This window comes from Eretmochelys imbricata, chromosome 1, assembly GCF_965152235.1.
Source record: "Eretmochelys imbricata isolate rEreImb1 chromosome 1, rEreImb1.hap1, whole genome shotgun sequence".
Classification (NCBI taxonomy): Eukaryota; Metazoa; Chordata; order Testudines; family Cheloniidae; genus Eretmochelys; species Eretmochelys imbricata.
Genome location: NC_135572.1, coordinates 138,374,841 through 138,397,206, shown reverse-complemented (window position 1 = coordinate 138,397,206; position 22,366 = coordinate 138,374,841). Strand labels below are relative to the sequence as shown.

The 22,366-nt window shown below is 40.0% G+C and overlaps 1 protein-coding gene across 7 annotated transcripts in view; it reads left to right on the top strand.

The window, feature by feature from the left end:
• The window catches only part of CLTRN (collectrin, amino acid transport regulator), a 41,646-nt gene that overhangs the window by 6,047 nt on the left and 13,233 nt on the right, over positions 1-22,366 (top strand). For 2 of the 7 annotated variants that reach the window (XM_077816174.1, XM_077816191.1), the window contains exons 2-4: positions 8,530-8,588; positions 16,229-16,314; positions 22,054-22,170. In XM_077816174.1, coding sequence (XP_077672300.1) covers positions 8,530-8,588; positions 16,229-16,314; positions 22,054-22,170 — 262 coding nt within the window. Of the gene's footprint in view, positions 1-3,278; positions 4,881-8,529; positions 8,589-11,249; positions 11,283-11,380; positions 11,488-16,228; positions 16,315-22,053; positions 22,171-22,366 lie in introns of those variants that run through there. The other 5 variants (XM_077816185.1, XM_077816178.1, XM_077816168.1 and 2 more) reach the window with 5 other exon arrangements.

The following is a 22,366-nucleotide window of genomic DNA, read 5'->3' as shown; positions in this document are numbered from 1 at the left end:
CAGATTAAATTATTTTTCTGGCAACTGGCAAATCCATTAAAAAAACATCCAGGCCGGTCAAATACCGGCCAGGTAGTAACCCTAGCTGTGGCAGGGTCACAGAGTTCCTCTGGCACCAGGGCCGCAGCAGGGAGAGTGAGCTCCTCCAGCCCTGGGGCCGTGATGGGAGCTGAGAGCTCCTCTAGCCCTAGGGTGTGGTGGGGGCACAGATCTGGCCCCCTGGCCAGAGGAGCTCTCTCTCCCCACCATGGCCCCAGGGCCAGAGGAGCACTCTCTCTCTCTCCCTGCTGTGGCTCCAGGGCCAGAGGAGCTGTCTGACCCTGCCGCAGCCAAGTACTTGTGGATACATTTATTTAGATGGCTCCACAGCACATGGATTTTCATTGAAATGGTGAGTGTACTGCTGTGTATTTCTATGCATGTATATTCTATGCATATGATGTGTATGTGTTGATAGGATTTAATGTGTATATAATATGTGGGTGTTTAACGTGCCCCTCCAAAAGCAGTCAAATTTAAATTCCTGCACATGCCCCTGCCTCTAAGTGCCACCTGCACTGGGCTGGGATCCTCCCTTTTAAGGAGCCTCCCCTATCCTGGTGCAACAGGTTGGAGCTGATTGTTCCCAGAGAGCTCTTTAATCCCTTCCTGACCAGGTTGAGAACCTATCCCACCACAGGGGACTGAGTCCTTATTTAAGAGACCAGATTGTGATTGGAATCTGGAACAAACATCTCAGAGAGACTACTGAAAGACCAGAATTAACCCTCAACAAAGCAATTAGAATTTGCCAAGGAGCAGAAATCCCTCAGTCCAGAATGAAGCTTATGGAGCATGGACAGTGCTCTGATGCTGTAGACATAATAGAGAATCCAAAATACAAAAGAATATAAACCTGAGGCAAAAAAGCATGTGGAGCTCAGAGTCCAGCAAAAACAGTACATGAGGCTGCACAATCAAGACAATGCCCAGCATATGGGAAAAGGCACAAGGCGTGAAATTGATTACATCACTTTGCAAGAGTTTTCAAGCACCAGCACAGTATGCACAAAGAGGACGATCACCACACCACTAGCTTCTTTTTAGGAGCAGTGGACGTTGTTGCAGTAGAAGACAACTGAACTGTCAATCTGAAAGCATAGGGGACATTTATTACTTTTAAGTTGGCCACTGGTGCACAAGACAATGTGTTGCCAGAAACAGTGATAAAAGCACTAAAAGAAAAGCCACAGATAGTGGAGGGTAAATGGATGACACTCCTGGCTTACGGTGGTGAGTATATTACCACTAGAGGTATATGTGAACTAAATGTATGGGTAAATAACAAATTGGAAAAGATATAATTTGTAACAGTACCAAGGAAAACAGCACCCATTGTTGGGTTAAAAGTGTGTCAAGCCCTTGGTCTCATCGAGAGGGTGTGTTCATTGGACGCCAAAGCAACTGAAGAGTTGGAGGATGTCTTACATGGGATAGAGAAGCTCTCACCAGAGTACAGAATAGAGCTGAAAGAGCCTATGCATCCCACATTCAACCTCAGGCAGAAACTAAAAGATGTGCCGGATAGGCTCATTACTCTAAGAATCATAATATAAATAGAAAATCAACAGAGCGGGTACACTTGTTTGTCATTCTGAAAAAAGACTGAACCCTTCACTTTGGTATAGACCCAAAAGATTTAAATATGTAAAAGGGAACATTTTCCATTACATGGAACAGAAGACATTTTTGGGGAGATGGCTGATGCCAGATGTTTTTCAGTTTGATGCATCAGCAGGATTCTGGCAGGTGCCCTTGCAAAAACAGGACACATTTATTCACATTCAGCATCCCTTTTAGGAGACACTGTTTTCACCGACTGCCATTTGGCTTGTGTTTGACACCCAAGGTGTTTAACTGGAAAATGCAGCAAATTTTTTGTGGTATAGAAGGTGCTAAGGTTTACATAGATAATTGTTTTGATTTGAGGGGGCAAAAATAGTAGATGAGCATGACCAGAGGCTCCAAGCAACCTTGGAAGGAACCAGAGCTGCTGGAATAAAGATAACCAAAATATACATGCCATGTAATGGAAATAACATATCTGGGAGAGAAGAGAGCACAGCGAAGTGAACAGATAGATCACAGTAAGGCTGAGGCCATCACCATCATGCCTGCCCCGTAGCCCAGGAAGAGGTACAACAATTTATTGGAATTGTGAACTATATAGGGAAATTTGTACCTAATCTAGTTGCCTGTACCAGCAACCTGAAAATACTCCTTTGCAAAGATGTCTAATGAACATGGGATGCAAATCTTACTAAGGATTTTGAGAAACTGAAAAAGTGAATTAAAGAAGCCTCAGCTGTGAGGTACAGTGAGGGTAAGCACAAAAGTAAGTTGTCCACAGATACCTTCAAGGAGCGTAGGTGCAGTCCTCTTACAGTAGTACTGTAGAACCTCGGAGTTATGAACACTAGAGTTACAAACTGACCACATGCCTCATTTGGAACCAGAAGTAAACTGTCAGGCAGCAGAGACCAAAAGAAAAAAAGGAAATACAGTACTGTGTTAAACGAAAAAATAAAGGGAAAGCAGCATTTTTCTTCTGCATACTGAAATTTCAAAGCTGTATTAAGTTTCAAAACTGTACAATGTTCAATTGTAAACTTTTGAAAAAACCATAATGTTTTTTTCAGAGTTACATACAACCTCCATTCCCAAAGTGTTCGTAACTGAGGTTGTACTGTATAGTCAAAACTGGAGACCAGTGGCTTATGTGTCACAGGCACTAATAAAAACTAAGTGTCCATATGTTCAAATAGAGGAGGTAACTTTGGCCTTAGGTAATGGATGTAAAATGTTTCATGTCTTTATTTATGGGAGGCCTACATTAGCTGAAATTGACCATTACCCACTTATTGCCGTTGCCAAAGAGGACTTGCAAACATTCTCCTGAGAATACAGAGATTAATTTTGCAGATTCAAATGTATGATTTTCAAATTGAATACAAACCTCAAAGAGATTAGGTGGTTGCAGATACACACTCTAGAGCATTTGACAAAAATGCAGTGAAGCAAAGTCCAGAGCTAGAGTTAGTACATGTCAACCTTATTTTAAAAAAACAACACCCCTGTCTGGACTCAGATGAATTGTAGACTGTGATTGCCACAGCTACTGCTCAGGATTAGACCGTGCAGAAAGTCATTGTTTTAATAGGGTGGCCAGGGCAGCTTATTCCGAGCCCCTATTTATCAGTTTAAGAGGAAGTTGTCGTATTAGATGGGATTTTATTTAAAGGCACCAGGATGGTGATTCCTAAGATGTTGCAGAAAAATATGTTAAAAAGGGTATATGAAGGTCATTTCATGATTGAAAAAATCTAAGAGAATGTCAAAGACATTTTATACTGGCCTCAAATGAGCAGTGACACTGAGGAAGCAGTTATAGCTTATTTCATATGTCAAAAATACATGGCAAGTCAAATAAGAGTTCATGTTGGTGGTACAGGAAAAATGGACCCCTTGGAAAAAAGTAGTCCGTTTTTTCCAGCCAATATTAAAAAAAAAAAAAAAAAAAAAGTACTTGTTCTGGACTGTTTATTCACTCTTCCCTGAGATAGCTTTCTTATAAAATATTGCAACTGAATATTTTGCATTTGTGATTGTACATATCAAATCTGTTTTTGCTAGCCACGGTATACTTGACATAATGTATGACTGTAGGCCACAGATTCATGGACATGAGTTTAAGCAGTTTGAAGTGTAGTACAGGCTTGGACGTTTAACTGCTAGTTCCATTATTCCCAGTCCAACTGGTTGATGGAAAATGGTGTCAAAATAATAAAGCACCTACTGAAAAGGGATGTGGAGTCAGACTCTGACCCATATTTAACACTGTCTAATTACAGAATGGGCACCAATAAAAATGGGCTGTCACCTGCTGCCATTTTATTCAACGGAAAACTGAAAACAAGAATGCCTGATGTCAGAGTCACTGGAGACTTGCAAATGTATAAACAGACAGATAGGGCAAAACAAAAAAATCAGGATCCTGGGAGCTGCCACCACTTCATGAAAATGATGCTGTGCATCTCTGTGATAGGAAACAGTGTTAAAGAAATGTGCTTGCTTAGAAAGTGCTGTGTAGTAACTTATAATGGGTGGCAGTTACAGCTGTCATGCCTTGGGAAAGAAAGGAAAACACAGACGCTGGCCTATTTAGGCAGTCTGATTTGCTGAAGATATCAATGTGAGCAAGGAACTGTGCAGCCTGGGGGAAAGGTGACAGTCTGTACCCCTGTGTTCACCCCTTTTACAGGACGATGATAAATTTTGTGCAAAGTATACCTTATGAGGTATCATTTGAAAACTCATAATTTGCTGATCATTATTGCCCTGGTAAAATATGTTGGGCAACATTGAATGTAAAGCTATAAGACTTCTCCACATGGTATTACTAAGACATGATCCAAGTCTGAGGGGAGGAGCTATAAACAAGTTCCTCAGAGACAAAAGGCTAGCCAATGCCTCAGCCAGGTGTCAAGAAAATCAAACGGACCATCACCTGGTTAAGTGGCTGCTATTTGGCAGGAAAGAGGATGTGGGTGAAAATCTACATCTTGACAAAGAAACAGATAGGGGTTCCTGTCCACATAGACTTTCTGTCTCCTGAACATCAGCTGGAAATGATTCCTGAAGAAGAGAAAGAAGTGTAAGAAGAGACACCCCATATGATTCCTCCCTTTGTTTCTAACCACGGCACTTAACAGTTGAAGAACAAAGGAAACCGCATCAGACTGGGGGAGGGATCCTGACTGAAGGCGATACAGCCAGTAAGACCGCTGTAACATGCGATGAAAGAGACATCTGCTTTGAATTCACTTAGCTTAATAAGTTAGGTATTAGTTTTGCTTTACTTTTATTTTCTTGTAACCAGTTCTGACTTTTATGTCTCATTACTTGTAGTCACTTAAAATCTATCTTTCTGTAGTTAATAAACTTGTTTTATAGATTCATCTAAATCAGTGTGTTTGGATTGAAGAAGTGGGGAAACTCCATTTAGGATAACAGGATTTGTGCATATCATTTTCTATTAATAAAACAACAACTTTATATGATCTTGTATTGTCCAGGAGGGTACTGGGCAGTACAAGATGCACGTTTCTGGGGAAAGTGCGGGACTGCAAATTTGCTGGTGTTACTTTGCAGCATAATTACTGAGTGGCTGGTTATAGCAGTCATACAATATAACTGGGGGTAACTTACATGTTGGAGGCTGTGTGTGAATAGACCAGGAGTGGTAGCTCTCACAGCAAAGCAGTGTAAAAGGCACCCCAGGTTGGAGAATTGAAGGGACACAATTGTTCATCAGTCCAGATTGTACACTGGGTAATGTCACAGAGGGAGAGAGATGTTGGTCTCTGCCCAAGAGTGGTGTTGGCTGAGGAGCCAGGAACCTAGAGCGGATGCCTTTGGTAGACCACAGAGCAGGAAATACACGTGCAGTTGCCCTGAATTGTGACATTGAAAATGTTTGTGTGCTCTCCTTTTTGATGCACATGCATAAATCCTGTTAGTCTAAACCATCATTAAAAATGAATACACCAGTTCCTTTGTTTTCATATGCACAAATATGCATCTGAGCAGACAACAGAATTACCTGGCTGGAAATAGTAAACTGGTGTCCATGAATCAATATGCTTTAGTCTCTTCAGAAACTGGGAGACCAGTTTTTTTGTAGCAGGTAGCTATTTCCGAAAACAAGATTAAATTCATAGATGAGACAGTTCCTAGTTATACTGCTGCCCGCTTCTTAATAACAATGTCACCTGAAAGTGAGAACAGACGTTCGCATGGCACTGTTGTAGCCAGGATTGCAAGATATGTATGTACCAGATATGCTAAATATTTGTATTCAACAAATTGATAAATTAAACAGTAATAAGTCACCAGAACCAAACAGTACTCACCCAAAAATTCTGAAGGAACTCAAGTATGAAATTGCAGAACTATTAAGTGTGGTATGTAACCTATCATTTAAATCAGCTTCTGTATCATATGACAGGCGGATAGCTAAAATGACACCAATTCGTAAAAAAGGCGCCAGAGGCAGTCCTGGAAATTACAGGCTGGTAAGCCTAGCTTCAGTACCAGGCAAATTGGTTGAAACTATAGTAAAGAACAGAATTATCAGACACGTAGATGAACATGATTTGTTGGGGAAGAGTCAACACGGCTTTTGTAAAGGGAAATCATGTCTCACCAATCTATTAGAATTCTTTGATGGGGGGTCAACAAACATGGGGACAAGGATGATCCAGGAGATATAGTATACTTGGACTTTTAGACCGCCTTTGACAAGGTCCCTCATCAAAGGCTCTTAAGCAAAGTAAGCAGTCATGGGATGAGAGGGAAGGTCCTTTCATTGATCAGTAACTGGTTAAAGGACAGGAAACAAAGGGTAGGAATAAATGGTCAGTTTTCAGAATGGTGAGAGGTAAATAGTGGTGTCTCCCAGGGATCTGTACCGGGACCAGTGTTCAAGACATTCATAAATGATCAGGAAAAAGGGGTAAACAGTGAGGTGGCAAAATTAGCAGATGATACAAAATTACTCAAGATAGTTAAGTCCAAAGCAGACCGCAAAGAATTACAAAGGGATCTCACAAAACTGAGTGACTAGGCAACAAAATGGCAGATGAAATTCAGTGTTGATAAATACAAAGTAATGCACACTGGAAAACATAATCCAGAGCTAAACGAGCTGTTCCAACTCAAGAAGGAGATCTTGGAGTCATTGTGGATAGTTCTCTGAAAACATCTGCTCAACATGCAGTAGCAGTCAAAAAAGCTAACAGGATATGAGGAACCCTTTGGAAAAGAACAGATAATAAGACAGAAAATATGTCACTATATTAATCCATGGTACGCCCACATCTTGAAAACTGCATGCAGTTCTGGTTGCCCCATCTCTAAAAAGATATAATAGAATTGGAAAAGATACTGAGAAGGACAACAAAAATTATTGAGGGTCTGAAACAGCTTCCATGTGAGGAGAGATTCAAAATGCTGGGACTTTTCAGCTTGGAAAGGAGATGACTAAGATGGAATATGATAGAGGTCTGTAAAATTGTGAATGGTGTGGAGAAAGTGAATAAGGAAATGTTATTCACCCCTTTACATAACACAAGAACCAGGGGTCTCCCAATGAAATTAATCGGCAGCAGGTTTAAAACAAACAAAAGGATGTACTTCTTCACACAACACAGAGTCAACCTGGTGAACTCATTGCCAGAGGATGTTGTGAAGATCAAAAATATAATGGGGTTCAAAAAAGAACTAGAAAAGTTCATGGAGGATAGGTCCTTCAATGGCTATTAGCCAAGATAGGGATGCAGCCCCATGCTCTGGGTGTCCCTAGCCTCTGACTGCCAGAAGCTGGGAGTTGATCACTAGATGATTGCCTGTTCTGTCCATTCCTTCTGAAGCACCTGGCAGTGACCACTGTCAGAAGACAGGATACTGGGCTAGATGTATCACTGGTCTGACCCAGCGTGGCCGTTCTTCTGTTTATGTTAAGGCCATTTGTCAGGCAAATCGAACCTTCTAGCTAAACTTGGTTACAGTTTCTCTCAGAACTTGTCAACGTTGCACAATGGCAGCACAATGCAACTTCACATCCTGTGAGTGATAGCACATCACACAGCTACTAGACCTGCAGATTGACCTTGAATTAAGTACCTTATGATCTCAGACAGTTTTGGTATGTGTTGGAGATCATGACCAAAAAGACCAGAAAGTATAGCTATGGCTAGCATATGAAGTTTTTTGATTGTTTTAGGAAATAGCTTGGAGGAAGAAAATTAAATGTGTCTTCTCTCTCTCTTTGCTAAAGAGAAAAAAGTAAATAGAAAATGGTTCTTTCCAATGACAGTTTTAGCTAAAATAATGGGGTTAATTATTAAACCTTTTACTTAGTTGCTCATTTTTTCTGCTGATGCTTTAATCCTGGGTCACAGAAAGTTTAAGACTGCTTTACTGTGGTGACTTTTTTCTTTTTGCCACAAGTTTTCCACTCTGAAAGGATGTTAGGGGTTTTGCTGCTTGCTTTCTCCTTGGTTACCATTGCTCATTCTGACTTCTGCAGGCCAGGTAAGTTTTGCAATTGAGCCTCATCCTTTATCAGTTAAATGTCTCAACTTGGTGAACACTTTCAAAGCTGGCCACTTAGACTTATTAGACTGTAACACTTCTGTATAGAGTTTGAGGGTGTATACTCTGAGCCTTCGCCTCTTTTTTGAGTTTGTGAATAGGTTGCTAAAGCCAACCTTATTCTATTTTGAAGAGATCGTGGTTAAAATCACATTGAGAATCCACGGTGTCCAGGCTTGTTCACACTAATAACGTTGAGGTCTCCTAATCATGTAATAAGATACATTTAGAAGCTTTTATGCTCTGATCTGTAATACAGTTGGAAAAGTAAATAATTTAAAAACCAATTTTCCAAGATTATTTTTCTGTTTATTGCTTTCTTTTTCTTTGTCTCAGATGCACAGAATGCTTTCAAAGTACGGATTAGTATCAAAACAGCTTTGGGAGATAATGCAGTAAGTAGAGTATCTTCATGTATTCTTTCTGACTGAATAACTGACTAAGTAGAGCTAATTTAAACGGTAAAATCTCTGAGCGGACAATTTGCACTGATGTCCTCACTGTAATAAACTGCCCATCAAGTCATAATTCAGGTATTAGTTTCTTGAGGTTAGGATAGCATTTGTCTAAAACAAACGTCCTTTAACAGTAAGTATAAAGCATACCTCTTCATAAAGAGAATGTTCCATGTACATTATTTCAGAAAGCACTTTGAGATATTGTACCTTCAGTATGAAAAGTGCTATGTAAATACAAATTCTGTCTCTCCTAGTTTGGCTAAAGCTGCTCTGCTTGAGAATGCTAAATGTAAAGGCAAGCAAGTTTTGGCAGATAAGCAGGAAAAGACTTACATCTTCTTTAGTTTTTATTTTATTTAAGACTTCAGATCAGTGGACAGAACCCATCAATTCATCTCCAGTTTCAAATACTTACAGTATATCTCCTGTATGTTACAGGGTTCAACATTGAATTAGATATGAAATGTCTTGAACTTTTCTTTATTGGAAGACAAGAACCCAGTTATGCTAGAAGCCTGGGAAATAAACTGCCACAGTAACATGTTGTAAGAGGTATTTGTTTCAGATATGCAAGCTCTTTTTATGGCACAGGAAACTATTCCCAAATAAAACTGAAATGTGAAATAATTTAAATCTATGTGAGCAGGGACTCGATTGTGATAGAAAGTGCAACAGCCAGAACAAATAGGGAATAGATTCTCAGGATATATGTTAAAGTATTTGTCTTTGAAAATCAATATTTAAATCAGCTTTCCTTGGCTAAGAAACTTCAATAAAAACAGATTAAATTGGATTGTTTTAAAAATATATTTACAATAACATAATCCTGCAACAGAAAATATGATGAAATTGTACCTGACACTCACCTTGATTACAACTGTTTCCATTCTGAGCAAAGAATGAAAATGACAGTTCACAGTGTTTTCTCCCTTAAGAATAACATCATCTCTCTGACTATAGTCAAATAAATATTTTTTTTAGTTACATCACTCTTTACTGTTTTACTAAATTCTGCATCATAAAGCACCTAAGACCTGAAGCAGTAGCCCAAAAAGGTACCCCTTATTTTGGGTTTTGTTATAATAAAGTATTCCTCTAGTTGTTTTACACAGAATAAATTGTAGTTTATTTCTCACAGTATGAGAGGTTTGAATAAAGCTAAGACCTGCAACAATCTGATTTAGGATAGTTTTTACATCAACAACCTTTTTAGAATAGTTTGTTGACACACAGAAGTATCAACAGATGGTCAATAATTTCTTCTCTAGATGCACAACGAATGGTTACCTTTTTACAGTACTTCTAATGCCATCTGCAGATAAATTACATTCAAATATTTATAAATATACTCTAAAATTAATTCAGTCTTAATAATTTGGGGCACAATGCTATCTTTCCAGTTTTAACATGGAGGAGAGATAGTACAATCACATAAATTTCAGATGGAAAATACTTAGTCTCCTATTGCATCATTGATTAGATGCTCTGCTACTTAAATCTCTTTTATTCATTTCCAAATGAATGTGCAGTATACAGTGATACAAGACTATAAGCAGTACTGGCATTTTAAATCTTGGATGGTAGGATCACCCATAAAGGTGTATATATCCAGGGGTTTAGCATATAGGTCTGTAGAGCTAACAAATAATAGCGAATAATGTAATCAATGATTTTTGCCTATTTTGTAATGGTAGCAAAGACAGACACCATTCTTTATCATGTTCAAGAATAAGACTGTTAATTCGTTGGTGCAGGGACCGACATTTACTATGTTTATACAGCATCTCACACAATGGAGCCCGGACCTGGCTGGCCTGTTGGTGTTACTGTAATATACATATGATAATATTGTTACTTCTTTAGTTCAGATCATTATAGGTTATTACTGAGTTTCCTAAACTTTGTTGTCTGGACCAGTGGCTCTTAACCTTTCCAGACTACTATACCCCTTTCAGGGATCTGATTTATCTTGCGTACCCCCAAGTTTCACCTCACTTAAAAATCACTTGCTTATAAAATCAGAAATAAAAATAAAGGTGTCACAGCACACTGTCACTGAACAATGGCTTACTTTCTCATTTTTGCCATATAATTAAAAATAAATCAATTGGAATATAAATATTGTACTTACATTTCAGAGTATAGTATATAGAGCAGTATAAACAACTCATTGTATGAAATTGTAGTTTGTACTGACTTCAGTAATGCTTTTTATGTAGCCTGTTTTAAAACTAGGCAAATATCTAAATGAGTTGCTGTTCGCCCTTGGAAAACCTCTCTGTACCCCCAGGTGTACATGTACCTCTGTTTGAAAACCATTGGTCTAGACCATTGGTGATCCCAGAGAGCCTCTGATCACATGGTACTGTATATCCTCTGTATTTCTAGCTACTAAATCACACTAAAGGGGAGCTGAAAATACAATAAATGCTTTACTAATATTTCTTTTCCATGTAAGCAGTTGCTGTAACTGACACACAGATGTTATTTCATCACCAATGGAGGGAATGTGATCACACAGTGAAGGGGAGATGATCTGCAAGATAATCCATTAAAATGGTTTTAACATGATGAAATAATTTGAGAACTCTGGTACTACTCAAATCCTTTTGATGACTGCCAGTCACATAGGTATTTAGAGTGATAGAGTTAAATTAACAGGACCATACTGGCCAGGGTGTAAATAAATACAATACGTGTTAAAGTCAATGATTGTTATGCCTTCTTAGGTCTAGGGTCAGTTTGACCCACAGAGTCAGACTTCTGAAGCATCACATTGCCTTCTGAATGCTAGATCTGCCTGTATAACTCTGCTACTTACAGAATACAGAAGATGGTATGTGCAATAGCTCTCTGATCAGCACAGAACCTGTCGTTTTAAATATTGCAGTTCTCTTTCACTGATAGTGTGCTATTGATTTCTGAATTGCAAGTGATGTGTTCAGAATATCTCTTGTACAAAGCAGTGCAATATGTGCATAAATAGTATGTAAACAAGCCAAATTTGTACTCAGCTATTTAAAAAGAAATGTATTTGGTAATGCTATGCTACGTCTATTACCTATATTAGCATATACTAGAGCTTATATAGTCATCTGTTTTCAAGGCACCTCATGTGGATGTCTTGAGAGCTGGGCACATAGGTATAATGATGAATATAACAGGGATTTTTTCCTCTTGGAGCTGTCCTGAAAAAGTACAATAGTGAGTCATGAGTCAATCAGTAATTCCATGAACAAATAAGAGGAAGATCTTTTCTTTTAGCACTGTGAACAGTGCTGTGTTGTTTGAATGCGGATATCCTTAAAATGATGAAAAATAGGTTTGTGGTTCTCATCTACATTCAGTGTTCTTTTATACTATATCTTTTATTTTTAAGTCTCAGTCTTTTTGTTTTTGCTGTCTCACATCTTCATCAGTTCTGTAGGAAGAAAGTTTAGGCCTTGGGACAGAGTCCTTTATTCAGACTACCATTCTGTCTTTCTATGTTCTTATGTTGGCATGCATCACCACTGTATGTTAGCACCATTCTTATTTCCTAGACCAGCGGCTCTCAACCTTTCCAGACTACTGTTTCTTTTTCAGAAGTCTGATTTGTCTTGTGTACCCCCAAGTTTCACCTCACTTAAAAACTACATGCTTACAAAATCAGACATAAAAATACAAAAGGGCACGGCACAGTATTACTGAAAAAATTGCTTACTTTCTCATTTTTACCATATAATTATAAAATCAATTGGAATATAAATATTGTACTTTCATTTCAGTGTATAGTATATAGAGCAGTATAAACAACTCATTGTATGAAATTTTAGTTTGTACTGAGTTCAGTAGTGCTATTCATGTAGGCTGTTATAAAACTAGGCAAATATCTAGATGAGTAGCTGTACCCCCTGGTTGGGAACCACTGTCCTAGATGTTAGCAATGGGCCCAAATGCTAACATTCAGATGTGGATCTGTATTTGAACATTACTTAAGTTCTGAGTTGTTACAGATTCCATGTCCAAGTTCAGCCTTATCTCAAATGGCCTATGTAAGGTCTCCTTATTTGGTGATGAGTAGTTTATACCATAGTTTATATAACCCACCTAGCCCCTGTCTCTTCTCCTGTGTGGATCCCAGGCCCCAAGGGAGGTGAGGATGGTATCATGCATGTGGCTCACATCCTTGTTTATGTGCAGGAGTGAAATCCCTGCACAGAGGTACCCTTCCTCCTCCTGCTCATGTGGCTGTCAGGGTTTAAAAATCAAAATTGGTCATTTTCACTATTATGTTTGGATCTGTATTATTATTTATGTTTGCACTGAAATTGCCCCCTCAGAAAAACAAACAAACAAACAGTTGCAAGCTGTGCAGCAGAGCTAAGTATCTGCTCTGCTGGGACAATTATAATGTGGATTTTTGAAAAGCTCATTTTATACTGAAAACTACAAATTAGGTGTAGAAAGCAGTTTCTGACCTCCAATATTATCATTCCAGCAAATTGTTAATTTCCAGCAAACTGCTGGAAGAAGGTTAAATCACCCTGTCATAGAAATGGCAATAGATGCAATCCTTGTGGTTGATTAGAATTAAATACAAAAAATAAAAAGCCCATTGGACTTGTTGAAGCTGCCTGAAAACCTGAAATTGTGAAAACATTTCTTCATCAGGATAGCAGAGGACTAAACCAAAATAAATGGATGGAGCCTATATTTTGGTGGCATTTGTACTTACTGAAGCAGCCAGAGTGCCTCTCTCTTTTCTCCCTCTCTGTGTGCAGTAATAATCTGCAGTGTATTTGATGCTTTTTGTAACCAGGCTATAATCAGTGCGAAAGTCTCAAGTGCGCTGAATCAGCCTACTCCAAGGGATGCGTGTGGTGAGTGTTGAGATTGTCATTCCCAAGGCATGTCTAGACCAGCAGGACTTGTGTAAGTGTATGGAATCCCAGTAAGGCCTTTTGAAAATACTAGCAGACATGCCCTTAACCATGTTCCGATCCTGCCTCATTGTTCACCACTCTCAACTTGGTATTGCCGGCCCTCAGTGACTGCTTATATTCTTTTTAGAAAATTCCAGAAATGCCCATAGGACCCAAAACACCCTTTCAATGACCAGTCCATGCAAGTTTGTCAGTGTTCTGGCCTCAACCATTAAAACACCCAGTGAGAAGCATTATTATATCATAATAATAGAAGCCACTGACCGATCATACACTGAAGGCAAAGCAGTATTTCCAGAGCAGATTCTGAAAGCTGCCTTTTCAGGGATGTTATGTTCACCACATTGGTCTGCTATTACTCCTATGAAGAACTGTTATCCTGTACGTAGTTGTGAATGAAAATATATATAAGTGTTGTGTCATGCTAGTATATTTCTCTTTCTGCATATAGAAAACCTTGGTGAAATCCTGGCTGCATTGAAGTAAATAGCAAACCTCCAACTACATACCTCCCAACAATCCTAGGTTTCCTGGGATTGTCCTACTTTGACCCCCAAAGCCTCCTGTCATGGATAAAGTGGCTCCTGTCCCAAGGGGCTGGCTGGGCCCAGCTCCCCACTCCGGGCATTGCGACCTGGGTCCTTGCACACGGGGTCACATTGCTGTTCAGGTTCGACCTGCCTCCCTGGTGATGGGCAGCATGGCACCCATCGCAGTGCCACTCAAATTTGGCCTGGCCACTACCCTATTATGGTGAAGGGAGCCAGGTCCAGACCTGTGGGACAGGAGCCGCTGCTGCGGGGTGAGTGCAGGGTGGGCTTGTCCTGCAACTCCCCAGGCCTCCGACCTGCTGGGGGCAGCACTCAACTCCCTCCAGCCACGGCCTTCCACTCCTCAGGGCAGCACCTGACACCCCCTCCTGTGGCAGGACCTGTCCAATACCACTGGAAACATTGGGAGGTATGCCATTGAATGTTATGGGGCTAGGATTTCAGCCACTGTATAGGAATGTACTTGTGGTTACTTTGTGGTTGTATCGAAATGTAAAATAACATGCCCAGTGGTTAAAATATGTTTTCCTTTAGCTGAATATCCTAATCTGTCCTAATATTTGCTTTGCTTTAACTTTAATTCTGCAATCATTTCAAAGTGCAGTTATAATCAGCAAATTGACTATATAAAATGACATCTTCTTACCCAAAGTTAATTTTTACTACTTTTTATACCCTTTACCACTATTCAGCCAATACACCCATGGAAGGGTTAGCTGAATTCTTTTCTGTTTGGCACACAATCAATAATTAATAAAGACGGCTCAGATTCACAGCTGGTGTAAGTTGGGCATAGCTCCAGGAAGTCAGTGGAGGTATGCCGCTTTACACAAGCTGAGAATCTGGCCCTATATTCCAGTTGCAGAATCTTTATAACCAATGTTGATAATTTGTGAACAAAAATAACACAGCTTGACTTTCAGATCTTAGAATAGGTACGCAGAAGTGGGCAGTTAGAGGAAAAAATCATTGTACTAGCAAACTGAACAAATACAATATGAAGTTATTTAGGAATAATAAACATGGACCCACACAATTTTTTTTTTTACAAAGTCATTTTGCGAAGTTTAACTGCACTTTAAGCCTCTTTGTTCTATAGTTTCAATGAACGTTGTTACAATTATTGCTTAATATGGACTCAGAGATAGGAATGTTTTTAGAAGCTTTCAGTTTTTAGCTCTTAGAACATTAATTATGTTAAGTGCAGTTTTCTGTCAGGTGTCAAGACAATGTGTTAAACTCAGCCCTTACATAAGCAGGTGCAACTCCATTCAACGTAATTTAGAATTATACCTACCTGTGCCAAAGATTAATTTGGTAGAATATAACTGGTATATATAGCTTATGTAAGGGCTGAGCTTATGTAAGGGCTGAGTTTTTATATATATATACACACACTTATATTTGGGAAACTGTATATACAGATAGTAATGTATTCATTGTAAAAGAGGTATAGACAATGGTCCTTCGTTTCTATGTCACTATCTAGCCTTGTTCTGTTTTCTCTGAAAGTTGCTACTGTCTGATTACCGTTCACTTGCCTGCATGAATTGAGTTCTTTTCATGATGTACAGATGTCCATATCTTAGAAACCAGCATCACAACTAGCACGTCTTCCCCAAACTTAATGAAGGTGCCTGTGCCCTGTACTGTTCAGACTACCTCTATGAATGACGGTGAAGACTACTCTCTCTGCCTGTTCAGGCCAAGGACTGAATGGGCATGGCGTGTAGACTTCACTTTTGTTCATAGAGGTGATCTGACCAGGATAGGGCCCAGGCACCTTGGTGGAGCTTGGGGAAGCTTCTGTTGGTATTCCTAGTCTTTGATGAAGAGTAAAATTAGATCTCTAGTGCTCTCAGACTGGCAACTTTCATAAGCATTCAGTCCATTCAGATTTTTGAAAAGTTATAACTTTCTGACAAGCCATTTAAAAATCTTTTGTGCACAACAAACAATATTCAAGAAATTATTTTCATAGCATTATCAGGGAAGTTTATTTCTTTTTGAATGATGGACTATTTCAGGGTTAGTGCTCCATATAACCCCCTCCCTGCCAGTACTAGTGCTAGAACTGTTAATTTTCTGTCTTTCTTTACAGTATGCCTGGGATGCAAGTGAAGAATACCTGTTCAAGGCAATGGTGGCTTTTGCAATGCGAAGATATTCCGACAAAGAAACAACTCAGTAAGTGCACACTCAGTCCTCCAATATACCTGTTTACAATATTGCTTATGATGGAACCTATTTTGATATAGAGAAGTTATAAAAATAAACACTGTGTAGAACCAGCATACTGCAATGCTGTTATTTTTTTTTGCCATCCTGATATGGGCTAGGCGGCTTATAATCTCTTCCCTAAGCAGTGTACAATCTATGGGCCAAATTCTCTGTTGCCGTAAATTAGTTAGTCGGCTTCAGGGGACCTGCACCTATTTAAACTAGCAGAGAATTTGGCTTTAAATGTAATATATGACACCATAAGTGAAGGTTCTGAACAGCCAAGAGTTGAAGGAAGGGGAAAGAAAGGACAAGGGTGGCAGTAATGAGAAATGCAGTGTTATTTCTCAGGTAGGCATGATGATAGAGGCTCGGTTCCCTTTTTTGTCATTGGTTACCTGTGCTCCCCTCTGCATCTCATAGACAAGATGTTAGAAAGGCCAGCATGCAAGAAGACAAGAGTGATCTACAATGGCACACTTATCAGAATTTGGAGGGTTATCTGTTGCTAAGAGTACAACTGCCTAATTACCTTACACTCAATCAGGAAAATGCTTCAGATTTCACACTTCAGGGCATAAACTGATTACCAGCTAAAGTCAGGAGAAAATCTCCCCCATGTTATTGAGTATTATAACTTCCTCTCAAATTTCTGGTATTGGCTACTGTCATAAGACAGGCTACTAGACTAGATAGGTCTTTGGTCAGTGTCAGTTCCTATGTCTTTAATATGCTCACCTCCTCCTTAGAGATGAAAACAATATAAAGATATTTTGGTATCCTGTATTGTTTTGTTTATGAATTTAAATAGAAATGTCTGCAGCCCTAGTACTTTACTGAGACCAGGCTTTAGATTTACTTTTAAGCAAAACTGGCCCTGGCTGGCACTGAGTCTGATGAAGCATTTTCCATATTTGCAAAGAGATTAACTAATCTGAGTCATATGATATTTGATTGCAGCTGCAGTACTGAGTTTTAAATAGAACAACCCCATCCATAACTGAGATGTTGGTTCATTACCATTTCATTCTGATTTGTAAGAAGCTGTCCTTTAAGCTAGAGAGCCATACCTGGTATGTACCACCATTGCTTTCCTCAGGTTCCACAGGAACAAGTCAGGTGACAGCATGCTTCTATTATTTTACGTCATTGCAAACAACATGAGTGCTTCTCAGAGAAAATGAGTTGAAGTAAACAAATCATTAAAGGTGACCTGTAAAGCTTTTTCAAGATTGTTCACTTTTTCAGCTTATGATCCATGAAGATTCACTTCTTACTTACTTTAGATAGAAACCCTGTTTTCATAATTTTTTTCTTCAGATTTGTGGCAATTTCACCCACCTGGGGAAAAAACAGGGGAGTTGCTCCATCCCCTGCTGACATCAATGCTACTTGCATGCCATGCTAATAGCAATAGAAATAATAGTAAGTTGACTTGGAAGCAGAAAAATTATTATGCTGATATCAAATGGGCTTAAGTTTTAATATTAACCCAGTTATCTGCCTTGGGAATTTACAAATCCTACTGCTCAAATAGAATCATAGAAGTGTAGCACTGGAAGGGACCTTGAGAGGTCTTCTAGTCCAGTCCTCTGTACTCAAGGCAGGACTAAGTATTATCTAGGTCAGTGGTTCTCCAAGCCGGTCCGCCGCTTGTTCAGGGAAAGCCATTGGCACGCCGGACCAGTTTGTTTACCTGTCGCGTCCGCAAGTTCGGCCGATCATGGCTCCCACTGGCCGCTCCATGCCAATGGGGGCTGCGGGAAGCGGCGCTGGCCAAGGGACGTGCTGGCCACCCTTCCCGCAGCCCTCATTGGCCTGGAGCGGCGAACCACGGTCAGTGGGAGCCACGATCGACCGAACCTGCGGACGCGGCAGGTAAACAAACCGGTCCGGCCCACCAGGGGCTTTCCCTGAACAAGTGGCGGACTGGCTTTGAGAACCACTGATCTAGATCATCCCTGACAGGTGTTTGTTTAACCTGCTCTTAAAAATCTTCAATGACGGAGATTCCACAACCTCCCTGTGCAATTTATTCCAGCGCTTAACCACCCTGACAGTTAGGAAGTTTTTCCTGATGTCCAGCCTAAACTGCCCTTGCTTCAATTTAAGCCCATTGCTTCTTCTCCTATCCTCAGAGGTTAAAGAGAACTAAACTGTTATCATGTCTCCCCTCAGTCTTCTTCCACACTAAACAAACCCAATTTTTTCAATCTTCCCTCATAGGTCACGTTTTCTAGACTTTTAATAATTTTTGTTGCTCTTCTCTGAACTTTCTCCAATTTGTCCACATCTTTCCTGAAATGTGGCACCCAGAACTGGGCACAGTACTCCAGCTGAGGCCTAATCAGTGCATAGCAGAGTGGAAGAATTACTTCTCATGTCTTGCATACAACGTTCCTGCTAATACATCTCAGAATGATGTTTGCTTTTTTTGCAACAGTGTTACACTGTAGACTCATATTTAGCTTGTGATCCACTATAACCCCCAGATCCCTTTCCACAGTACTCCTTCCTCGGCAGTTATTTCCCATTTTTTATGTGTACAGCTCAGTGCTCCTTCTTTAGTGGAGTACTTTGCATTTGTCCTTATTGGATTTCGTCCTTTTTACTTCAGACCATTTCTCCAGTTTGTCCAGATCATTTTGAATTTTAATCCCATTCTCCAAAGCACTTACAACCCTTCCCAGAATGGTATCATCTGCAAACTTTATAAGTGTACTCTCTATGCCATTATCTAAATCATTGATGAAGATATTGAACAGAACTGGACCCTGGACTGATCCCTGCGGGACCCCACTCAGTATGCCCTTCTAGCTTGTCTGTAGGAAAATACTGTGACAGTTTCTCCTGTCACTTAGGCCAGTTTGACACCAACATAATTCCCCTTGTGGAAAAAAATCTTTTCCATAGACATTTTTAAGCCTGCCTATCAATTTTAATACAGAATTGAATTTCTGCTATGGAGTCCTGTGGATTAATTTATATATTTGGTAGAACAGTTGTCATTCTCTATTAAATTCCATATTCACTTCAGTTGAATTATTGCTTATTTATACCAGTGTAGGTTAAAAAAAGAATCAAGGCCCACAGAAACTATTATAATCTATACTTGCTTGTCAGGACCTAGCTGGCTCCAGGTGTGGCCTCCTAGGAATCCAGCGAGCTTGGCTGAACTCAATAAAACCCTTACTAAGTAACTGTGCTCCCTTATTGGACAGAAGGGCCAACAGACCACCATTTAAGCCTTGTAGCAACAACAGCACAGTGGCTGCACAATGTGTTCAGTGCCCACAGCTGTGCCACACCTGCTTCCTGCACCAGCCCTTGCTCCAAACCTTGCCTGCCCTGCTCCAGCCCGGTCCCTCCATTCCTCAGAACTGACCCCAACCACTGTCTTGTCTCCTGACCACCTTTTGCTTCTACTCTGGCTCTGGCCAGTGGCCTGTCTCCTGACCATGCCTCCAACTCTATCCTTTGGTTCTGCTCCAACCACTAGGCCGGGCTCTTGTTCTGATCACGAGGTTGTACTGCCGACACCCCGGTGTGTGACATTTTGTGCCAGTGTTATTGCTTGCTTGGAGGTGAGGTTTTGTGTATCATTGGAAAAGGAATAATTCTTTGGTGCTACATTGTCAGAGGAGAATCAGTGTATTGTAATGTGTCATATTAGACCAATTAAAATGTTGTGAGTTGAAGTCACAGAAACATTCCCCTCTCCACTTTCTTTATTGGGTAGGGTTGTTTTAATCTAGCAATGTAACTTTTGTGCCAGTTAATTTTTTGATTAGGTAACCTGTTTACATTCCATTTTACAGTATCAGTGATTTTACTGGCAAAATGTCAATGAATTTTCATTAGGGGTTGTAGAAGATTCACCATGAGTTACTCAGTATCATAAAAGAAAAACTAGCTCATTACCACTGAGGCATGTTATGGTCTAGATTTAAACAATATGAGACATACACAATTGATCAAAGATTTATGAAATCACAGGAACCAGAGAATGCTTGAAGGATTACATTTTTGCATAAAGGTCCAAATCCTTGTTCCCCTTGCAAGTATAGGTCCAAATTCTTGCTGTGCACAGAGGGGGATGATCTGGGAGTGGAAAGAATCATTGCCACAAAGTCACTGATCAGCACGAGAGATGCTCCATAGCTCCTACAGCAGTTTCAGGGCTTCATTAACCCTCACACCTGATTCGTACTCTTCAAGAACATGAGAGATGAATAGTGGATGGATCAGCATAGACAGAACCCCCTACCTGCTAGGATTCAAAGTGACCCCTTGCTAGACTCTTGGAGGAGGGATAATAGAGGATTTTCTTCACTACAGTGACCAGCTTTTGGTGTAGGAGATGGCAATAGGCCAGCAGTAGGTGCCCATTACTGCCCCTCTGTTACTACTAAGCCCTGTTTAGACCTTACTTTATGTCAGGATGTCAGAATTGGTTCCCATTAAATTCAAATTTCAATCTAAAATGTATCAAACTAGAATTTTAAAAATAAACCACTGATTTGTGCTTAACACTTTAAAGACATTAAATTTACAAAGTTGTGTGAGACAGAAAAATCACGCTACCCATTTGAGTACTCTCTAATAATAGACAGAAAATGAATGTTTATTGAAAAGTTTAACTTTTCCAACAGAGGCACAAATCCTTGATTTCCTGCTTAATAGGGCCTTAATAGGGCACTCTGAAATACAGACATTCATGAACTACATAAACCAACCTTTGATCGTGCAGTCTTAAAAATTGATCCTCTGTAATTTGTGTTGGTAACCCTAGTTTCCCTAATCTGTGACTTGTTTGAAATAATGTGCATCTCTTTTGTGTTGGAGACAAGTTAATCTTTAGCACATAAAGAATGTGAGAACATTTACTTTCAATCAAATAGCAGAATCAGTTGTTGCTGTATCTTTTATCACACCTATATTTAAAAATCTGCAGTATCTTTCATTGACCTGCCACACAGAACCAAACTTTGTTCTGTATCTTCCACACAAGGATCACATCCGTATTTAAAATATTTTGACCATTTAGAAATGGAATGACAAGTGTTTGTGTGTTCTCAGATTTGAACTGATTATGTCAAGATGAGTATTTTAGCCCTGCTGGTTACTCTTCACAGAAAAATCCTCATAGTGTCCAGAAGGTTCTACTGGGAGGAGAAAGGTCTGCTGCCTTGCAAAATGTCAGAGCAAGGGGCTCAGAAGAACCCAAATTCTGTGATTCTCCTATGATCCAGTAGAGCAGTGGTTCTCAAAGCTGGTCCGCCACTTGTTCAGGGAAAGCCCCTGGCGCACCGGACCCGTTTGTTTACCTGCCGCATCCTCAGGTTCGGCCGATCGCAGCTCCCACTGGCCGTGGTTCACCTCTCCAGGCCAATGGGGGCTGCGGAAAGCAGCGCGGGCCAAGGGACGTGCTGGCCGCCCTTCCCACAGCCCCCATTGGCCTGGAGCGGCGACCAGTGTCCAAGTACTTGGAGTACTTGTAGTACAAGTACTCCTTTTCTTTTTGAAAATATGACCAGTATTTCTTTCTCAGTCAGATTAACAGAAGCTAATAATTTCCTTTTCTAAAAGATTTTTCTCCTTAGACTAAAACACTGCAAAATATGGTGACAACATGTACCACTTCAGTATGTACTTCTGTTTTGTACTTATTTTCCAATGACTTCATTTTGTTTTAAATGTTCACAGAATTTCCAATGTGCTGCTTTGCAATATGACAGAGAGGGTGTCATTTTGGTTTGTGGTCACAGACTCTGCCAAAAATGTGACAACTGTTCCTGGAAGTGAAGTAGAGGCAGCCATAAGGTAAAGTAATTGGCCCTCCTTCTCCTTCTTTGGCCTTCCTCAGTAAACAAAGATGCTTTCTTAATGTGGGCCTTTGTCTCAGGCCGTATGAACTAGCACTCTGTCTTTTAATTACGTCAATTAGTTTATAGATAAACACAGTGGAGTCCATACTCTTCTTCCTACATGCATGTGAGATTAAAAGGAATTATATGTG